At 38.8% G+C, this 9,698-nt stretch overlaps 1 protein-coding gene across 1 annotated transcript; it reads right to left on the bottom strand.

The window, feature by feature from the left end:
- Nucleotides 1–5,811: 5,811 nt before the first annotated feature.
- On the bottom strand, nucleotides 5,812–7,536 carry LOC142163983 (secreted RxLR effector protein 161-like). Its single transcript, XM_075221142.1, has 4 exons — nucleotides 7,281–7,536; nucleotides 7,037–7,224; nucleotides 6,568–6,618; nucleotides 5,812–5,949 (listed from the first exon to the last, which is right to left on the bottom strand). The coding sequence occupies exons 1-4, from the start codon at nucleotides 7,534–7,536 to the stop codon at nucleotides 5,812–5,814; spliced, it is 633 nt and encodes a 210-aa protein (XP_075077243.1).
- Nucleotides 7,537–9,698: the final 2,162 nt, after the last annotated feature.

Raw genomic sequence — 9,698 nt, 5'->3', positions numbered from 1 at the left:
AAAGGGTCAACTGCCACTCCCAAGGCGACATTGGCTCCTTGGCCAGTTCTTGCTCTCTTCTTAGGTGCCATATACTGAAAGTTAAAGGAATGTACAAGTTAGAAGTGGAACAATTGCACAATTAGTTTTATCGCACGATCCAGAATATCAAAGAAGGGTATTATTCCTAAATGTCCAAGTAGCCTCCAACTTATAGATGTGGTCGACAACACACCGAAAAGAAGGACTCTACCAGACACGGCCCCGAGACATCCTAGGACACTTTAAAACCTTAGGCTCTAATACTAAATTTGTCACGCCCAACCTCGGGAAGCACGACCGGCGCTTAACCAAGTGAACCTGGCCGAGCAAGCCTGTTAGATACTTTCTACACAATTAACCCATTATTAAGAAAAGACATAATTTCATTAATTATATAGTAGGAATCTCATTCATAAAATCCTAAATCGTTTCATTAGTCATTGCGCCTTTAAGTCTCAAAATACACATTTCTTATAGTTCGAGTGGAACAAGTGATCAAACACAACATAATTTATTTAACATTTACAACACCCATATACTACTCACATAGTGTCTACGGAGCCTCTAAAGATACAAAAGAGAGTAAAGATGGTGCCGGCAATAAGGCCCCGACTATACCTCAAAAAGTAACCATAATATAAACAAAAGGTACAATACATAACCCCAAAATAAAGTGGGGCTCACCGAGTCCGCTGAGAAGAGGATGCAACACTATCTGTGTTTAGCACTATCTGCTATGTAACCACCTGCATCCATTTAAAGATGTAGCACCCCCAGCAAAAGGGACGTTAGTACCGTCGAATAGCACTAGTATGTATAAATAAACACCAACTCAATAGAATGAATAATAATAGAAGAGGAACAGTCAATAATTCAATAAGAGCTTTCAAATAATATTAAAACATCAATTTAAAGGTCACATAAGTTTTCAAGTCAACTTCCACGTCATTAGGTTGGGTGATCTTTAGTGCCGATATTCCACAATTCACAATGCCTTCGTATTCTTACACGGAATCCGATCTCGACCCGATCAGCTAGGTCATCACATTTGAGACAACAACCATAACCACAATTTCAGTTATCATTTCCAGCACAGTACCACTATGTGTGCGGCATAGCGTCCGATTATGGCCTGATCGGCTAGGCCGTCTCACCCAAGACGTTACCATTTTCAGCCAACCATCTCACATCATACTTTTTTCATATCTTTCAATTCATTGGCACTAGTGATCACGATTACAAAGTCATTCTTGGCACTTCGCCGTATTTCATAATTCCAGACCCCTTTTCCACATTTAATATTATTATTATTATCATTATCAACAACAAAAAGGCTTCCCATTCAAGACATTAAATTCACATATGAGCAATTTGGGAATCTTAGGCACATAGAGGATTTTCATACAATTGGGCATAACAACTTTTATTTCGATCTTGACATGAAGTCTTAACAATTTTAACCCATAATCCACATTTTTGAACACATCCTCAATAACAAGATAACATGATGAAGCATTTAGAATAAATATTGAACTTACATCCTTCGACACAAACACATAAGAAATCGCCAATTCTATAATGATCAAGGGCTCATTCCAATTATATGAACACCATGGGATTCAATTCTAAGAAGAAAAGGGGGGGGGGGGATTAGCCAACATACCTCAATTGTTCTTCTTAAAACTCCTAGATGTTCCGGATTATTAGCCACTTCAATATATTTTAGCAATATAACAAAATTGAACCAAAATTAGGAAGATAAACATGGTTTTAGCTCATTTGAGCATATTATCAAACACTAGGTGTGCATCAATTTTTTAAGGCCTATTTTTGTGGAAGCTTCCGCCATTTCCCAACCCATTCTCTATTAGTTTTAGCTCACAATCTTCCCACATACTACAAGGATACATGCATGTAAGGTAAGCACTCCCATCCCCATGATTTACCCTACTAATGGCCCATTCTAGTTACATTTTGAAATTAAGAGTTTGGGTGATAGAATCTTACCTCTTAGGAAGAAGACCTAGGTGCCTCTCTTGATAATCTTCAAGATTTTAAGTGAGAATTGAAGAGCAATGTGATGAAGATCACTTCTCCCTCTAGGACCCTCTCTCTCACTCTAAAAACATCAGAAAATATGATCAAAATGGTCCATGGGGTGTGTTTTAACGAAATAGGGTTGCCCCAAAATTGAAGCTCTGGAACTGGTTTTGCGGTCGCATATTCGAACACATAGTGGTTATGCAGTCTGCTAAATGACCGCGAAAATGGATGCCAGAACTGGAAAACAAACTGACCTGGTTTGCGGTCACTATGCGGCCCGCAGACCTGTTGTGCAGTTGCATAATGCACCGCAGAACGGTTCCGCAGTCGCATAGTGCACCGGAGAACCTCGCTCCGAAAAATCCCAAGGCAGGATATGCGACAAGAATGCGGCCCGCGAAACGGTTATGCGGTCACATAGTGGCCGCGAAATTGGGCATCAAAAATGCCCCAGAAATCTGCCCCACTCTGTGACTAGTCTGTGATCCGTAGAGTTGTTCTGCGGCCATAGAATGGGCTGCAGAAATGCATACTTCTGCCTAACAGTTTCCTTCAACTCCCAGCACATTGTTCAATCAAAAAAGTCCGAACCGCAACCACAAATTTAACTAAGATCATTCGTCCTAGAATGAGGGTCAAGGCTCACTATTAGCATCTTATACAACTCAGCTTTTCATACTCTACACCAACAACCCCAAATTTAACTAACTCCCCAAATCTCCAAAAGTTTTGCCAGAGTTTCCTTTGCAACTAGGCCTATCCACATGCACAAAACCCAACAATGTAACATAACTCATAACAACACCAACTGTGGCCTCATGTAAATAACATATAATCAAAAGGAACACCTTTATATTAATTGAACAAGTAATACAAAATTCATAGGCGATAGGTTCATAAGAAGAAAGGATTACACAGCTATTTAAACAATTAAGGATACTTCTTCTTTATTTCTTCCTCGGCCTCCCACGTGGCCTCTTCAACCCGTTGGTTTCGCCATAACACTTTCACGGAGGTAATTTCTTTATACCTCAACCTTTGGACTTGTCTATAAAGAATGACAACTGGAATCTCTTCATATGACAATTCTTCACTAACCTCGATGGTCTCAACCGGCACAATAGCTGACGGATCTCCAACTACCTACTTCAACTTAGACACATGGAATACCGGGTGCACTAATGACATTTCAGGTGGTAGCTCAAGTTTGTACGCCACCTGACCCATCCTCTAGATGAGGTTTTATCGCCCGACATACCTCAGACTCAATTTCCCTTTCTTTCTAAACCGCATAATACCATTCATGGGGGAAACCTTCAAGAATACCCAATCATCTTTTTTGAACTCTATGTCTCTACGACAAACATTCGAATATGATTTTTGACGACTCTGAGCAGTTTTCAACCGCTCCTTAATGATTTTAACTTTTTTCATAGCCTGATGCACGAGGTCTGGCCCTATCAACTCTGCTTCCCCAATTTCGAACCACCCAATGGGAGATGTATATCTCCTACCATATAATGCCTCAAATGGTGCTATCTGAATACGAGCATGAAAGCTGTTGTTGTAAGCAAACTATATGAGTGGCAAATGATCATCCCAGCTACCCTTGAAATCAAGAACACAAGCACGCAACATGTCCTCAAGTGTCTGAATAGTCCGCTCTGGTTGCCCGTCGGTCCAGGGATGGAAAGCTGTACTAAGATTTACCTGAGTACCCAAACCTTGCTGAAATGTCTTCCAAAATATGGCCGTGAATTGAGCCCCTTGATCGGAAATGATAGAAACTGGAGTACCATGTAGCCTTACTATTTCCTTGATATACAACTAAGCATATTGTTTCGCTGTGTCGGTGGATTTAACATGCAAGAAGTGTGCTGATTTCATGAGTCAGTCCACAATCGCCCAAATTGAGTCAAATTTGCACGGAGTGCGTGGTAATCCTACCAAAAAATCCATATTAAATATCTCCCACTTCCACATTGGAATATCTATGTTCTGTGCCAACCCACCATGCTGTTGATGTTTAGCCTTCACTTGTTGACAGTTCGAACACCTTGCCACAAAGTCCATCACATTCCTTTTCATTTCATTCTTCGAATATACTTCCTTTAGGTCGTGATACATCTTTGTAGAACCTGGATGCATGGAATACCTAAAAGCGTGAGCCTCGGTCATGATTCTTTCCCGGAGACCATCTACATTCGGAAGATATAGTCACCCTTGGTACCTTAGTGTACCATCATCCATGCCAAGAGTAAAGGCCATAGTTTTATGTTTTTGAATTTCCTCCTTCAATTGCACCAAAGATGGATCGTTGTATTGCTTCTCTTTGACTTCCACAACAAGTGATGATTCAGCCCTATTTTGTACAATTACACTTCCTTCATTAGAGTCCGCAAGACGAACTACCAAACTAGCCAATCGATGGACTTCCTTGTCCAATTGCCTTTGATATACCTCCAAGTGAGTCAAACTACCTATAGATTTCCGGCTAAGCGCATCCGCTACAACATTGGCTTTCCCCGGGTGATATAAAATATCGATGTCGTAATCCTTGAGTAACTCAAGCCATCTTCTTTGCCTCAGATTGAACTCTTTTCTTTTAAAATATATTGAAGACTTTTGTGGTCCGTAAATACCTCCACATGGACTCCATACAAATAGTGACGCCAAATTTTCAATGCAAAAATCACCGCCGCAAGTTCTAAGTCATGTGTTGGATAATTCTTTCCATGATTTGTGAGTTGCCTAGAAGCCTATGCTATAACCTTGCCGTGTTACATAAATACTCACCCAAGCCCAATTCTTGAAGCATCGCAATATACCACAAACCCTTATGTATCCTCTAGCAGGGTCAACACCGACGCCATAGTCAATCTCGATTTCATCTCCTGGAAGCTTCTTTCACAAGCATCAGACTATTGGAACTTAACTGATTTCTAAGTCAATTTAGTCAATGGAGAGGCAAGAGTAGATAACCCCTCCACAAACTTTCTGTAATACCCTGCTAAGCTCTAGAAACTGTGAATCTCAGTTGGCGTTGTAAGCCTAGGCCAATTATTTATTGTTGAAATCATTTTAGGATCCACCTTGATTCCTACTATTATTAACCTCTACGCCTACTTTGGCATCACAAAAATCCGAGTTTTTAGGAAAAAAAATGTTTACGGGGCCTTACACAACCTCCACTTCCTCTACCTCATCTTCATCACGAAGGACCAGGTCCATCTTTTCTATATCAATAGTTTCACTTGTCTCACCCACCTTCTTCTTTCCTTTAGCAGCTGCTTTTTTTACACTCTCAGCTAAGGCCTTTTCTAGGTCGGCCTCACTCTGCTTCCTCTGGCTCCTTGTAGTTCTTCCTCTTGTGGGAAGAGCCTCTACAAGTATAGAAGAGGCATCCTTTATCTTCTTTTCCACTCATTTCCTTTCCAGGGATCTTAGCTACTGAATGTTTCTTCTTCTTTGGGTTGTAACTATCAGATACTTTCTTCACTAGGTCATGGAGGGGTTCCTTCATAGAGTTCTTGGGACCTTTTCCTCAACCTAACCATAGCATCACTAGACCCACTGTCTCCTTCTTCTCTAATATCCTCTTCTTCTTCGAGAACCTCGTCACTCCATAACATCATTACCCCAGTTTCTTCATTTGAACCAATAGAAGTGGGTGAAAAAACTTCAACCACTTTTTCTTCTCCCTTTCCCATCACATCTTCTTGAACACCCCCACTCTCCTTTTCTTTTCTATTTTTTATTTTTACAACATATTGTTCTCGACACTCCAGTTTCTACTCTAGCAATTGTACCAACTAAAACAAATCTTTTCTCAAGATTTTCAGCAACTTCAGAAGCAACATCAGAAGATTTTAACCCAGAGGTTACCTGTTCAGTTTCAGATGAAACTGGTTCTTTCCCTCAGTCGCAGACTTGAAGGACTCATTAGATTTTTGGGATTTTTCTGCTTGATTGGCTTGTAGCATCTCATTTAGTTTCTTGGCATGTTCTCTACTAGCCACTATTTTGCCAACAATCACCTTGGATGTCGCTTCTTAGGGGTTTGAGTAGTTGAAGGTATGGGTGAAGGTTCTTTGGGTGGTGAAGAGGGGTTTTCAGTGTTCTTGGTGTTTTCTGGTAAGTTGGCCATTGAATCAGTGTAGGTAGAAGAAGAAGTTCGAGTAAAGTTTTGGGTTTAGAAGTTTTGGTCTTTAGAAAATAAGAGATGAAAGAAGGGGATGGGGTCAGATCAATTTAAAGAAGGGGAGGTTGAGTGCATAACGATACTTTTGAAGTCTAGAGGTCTAATCACACTGGGAGTTTTATTTTGAAAGGACATTGGGTTCTTCCCTAGATTTTCGGCAATTATGGCATGTGGGACTCTTGGTGAAATTGGTTCTTTTGTAACTACTCAGTTCAATAATTAGTTTGGGACAAAGTCGGACTCTTTTTAGATCATGATTCAAATGCATTTATTTCAAATAATATGGAGTGTAGAATACATACCTTATAAGCTCGATGAACTAGGTTCTTCACTGCAAGTTCTCTTGTGTAAGACTAAATTTTCCAAGAAAATAAAGGGTAATATCATTAGATACGAGTGAGATATTTTAGCACATGGCACAAGAGTATACTAATAAAAGTATGAGACTGAGTAATATCTAATCTAATAATTTATAAAATTCACAAATTATCTAACCAAACATTGAGTTAGAACCAGTTTCTTTTAGACGATTTGAATCATCCCAAATTCTAACTTTTTCCTTTCAAAGTGATCTATACTTAAAGTTTTTGTGATGATGTCAACTATTTGCTTATCATTAGCACAAAATTCCATAGTGATTAAACCCTTCTCAAAGTTGTCCCTTAAAAAATGATGCCTAACATCTATGTGCTTAGTTATTTTGTAATGACCTGGGTTCTCGGTCATACTGATTACACTAGTATTATCACAAAAGATGGGAATACAACATACATCAATTCCAAAGTCCATTAATTGCTGCTTAATCCACAACAATTGAGCATAACATGATGCAACATCCACATACTCAGCTTCAGCAGTAGACAAAGCTACAGAGTTTTGCTTTTTGGTGTCCCAAGATACAAGACATGAGCCAAGACAGTGTGTCATACCTGAAGTACTCTTTCTATCCATAAGAAAACCTGCATAATTAGCATCACCATATCCTACTAAATTAAAATTACTACCTTTTGGATACCATAGGCAAAGATTAGTTGTTCCTTTAAGTATCTCAAGATCCTCTTGACAGCCTTCAAGTGAGACTCTTCTGGATTTTTCTGAAATCTAGCACAAAAGCCTACACTGAAAACTATGTCAGGTCTACTAACAGTGAGATATAACAAAGATTCAATCATCCCCCTATATATTTTCTTATCAACAGATGAAACAGGTTCATCCAAATCCAATTTTGTGGATGTTGCTATATGAGTGTCAATTCCTTTGGAATCTTCCATCTTAAACATTTTAAGCAACTTTTCACATACCTTTACTAATGGATCATAGTTCCATTCGAATTTTGTTTAATTTGTAAGCCTAAAAAGAAATTAAGCTCACCCATCATACTCATTTCAAGTTCACTCCCTATTAGCTTAGCAAATTCTTTACTTAACCAATCATATTTTGCTCCAAAGATTATATCATCAAAATATATCTGAACTACCAAGAGATATTTACCTTTTTCTTTCAAGAATAAAGTATTGTCAATTTTAACTCTCTTGTAGCCATGCTCAAGCAAAAATTTAGACAACCTTTCATACCATGCTCTTGGAGCATGCTTGAGCCTATGCAGTGCTTTGTCAAGCCTGTACATATGATCAGGAAATTACTTGCTTTCAAATCCAGGAGGTTGCTTGACAAACGATTCTTCCTTTAGATAGCCATTGAGTAAGGCACCCTTGATATCCATCTGAGGGAGAGTGAATTCTATGTAAGCAGCAAAGGCTATAAGGAGTCTAATGGCTTCCAATCTTGCAACTGGAGCAAACATCTCATCATAGTCTATGTCCTTCTCTTGATTATATCCTTGAACCACCAATCTTGCATTATTACTTGTAACTTTTCCATATTCATCAAGCTTGTTTCTGAAGACCGATTTAGTGCCAATCACTGTTCTATCCTTGAGTTTTGGTAACAGGTGACAAACTTAACTTCTCTAAAATTGGTTCAGTTCATCTTGTATTGCATTCACTCAATCTGCTTCCTGCAAAACCTCAGAAATATTGCTAGGTTCAATAAGAGATAAGAAAGCATAAAAAACACATAGACTATTTAAACAAGATCTGGTTTTGATTCAAGATGTTGGATCAGTGATTATGTTCCCAATGAGAACTTTGATACTTGTAAGGCTTCACAACCAACTGATTTTCCCTTGATGTCCCTTCAATGTTTTGTTGCTGAGGAACAGGTTCGTGGACAGGTTCCCTCGAGGTTTGAGGATCGGTTCCTCTTTGGTCAGTTCCCCTTATCAGGTTGCCCTGGGTGGAAAGACCTGTTCCATCACCTGCTCCTTTCTGTGGTGCAGCTTCAGGCTGGACTGTGGTTTCATCATTTGGGTTTCTTACCAGCCCAATCTCTTCATCATCTTGTTCTTGCCTCTTATAAAGAACGTTAGTTTCATAAAAAAACAACATGTACACTTTCTTCTACTCATATAGTTCTTTTGTTATATATCTTATAAGCTTTACTATGTGAAGAATATCCCAAGAATACTCCCTCATCACTTCTGGGATCAAACTTACCTAGGGAGTATTTTTCATTATTGTGCACAAAGCACTTGCATCCAAATGCTCTAAGGTGGGATATATTTGGCTTTCTCTCTCTAAGTAACTCATAGGGAGTCTTCTCAATAAGAGGTCTAGTCATGCACCTATTTATGATATAACATGCAGTGTTCACAACTTCTGCCCAGAAGCTATGGGGCAATTTATTAGCAAGTAGCATAGTCTTAGCCATTTCCTCTAATGTCCCATTCTTTCTTTCAACTACTCCATTTTGTTGTGGAGTTCTAGGAGTAGAAAAGTTATGATCTATGCCATGCTCATAACGAAATTCAGTAAATTTAGCATTCTCAAATTTAGTACCCTGAATAAACCTAATTGGTGCATGTTGATTACCTAGTTGTTTCTGAGTTTTTCTAACAAATGAAGTGAACATGTAAAATGCTTCATCTTTAGATGTTAAAAAAAGTGTCCAAGTAAACCTAAAATAATCATCAACAAGCACCATCACATATCTCTTACCACTTCTGCTCATTGTCCTCATTAGTCCACATAGATCCATATGGACCAGTTCCATCATCCTGGTAGTACTTACCATTTATCTTCCTTGAATTTAATGTTGGGAAGTCCTATCATTAAGTCCTTGGAGACTAGTTTGTTGAGTTAACTCATATTTGCATGTCCAAGTCTCTTATACCACAGGAGGGGATCACTATCCAACACACTTAAGAAAGTGAGTTTATTTTCTGAAAGTGTCGACAAATCTACCACATATATATTGTTCACTCTTTTTCCCTGCAAAACTATTTTATCACTGGTAAGATTAATCACAAAGCATTTTATAGAGGTGAAAGCTACTATGTTACCTCTATCACGCAGTTGTGATACACTTATTAGGT

Source organism: Nicotiana tabacum, chromosome 9 (genome assembly GCF_000715075.1).
Source record: "Nicotiana tabacum cultivar K326 chromosome 9, ASM71507v2, whole genome shotgun sequence".
NCBI lineage: Eukaryota > Viridiplantae > Streptophyta > Magnoliopsida > Solanales > Solanaceae > Nicotiana > Nicotiana tabacum.
The sequence above is the reverse complement of the archived record's forward strand: the minus strand, read 5'-3'. Positions and strand labels throughout refer to the sequence as shown.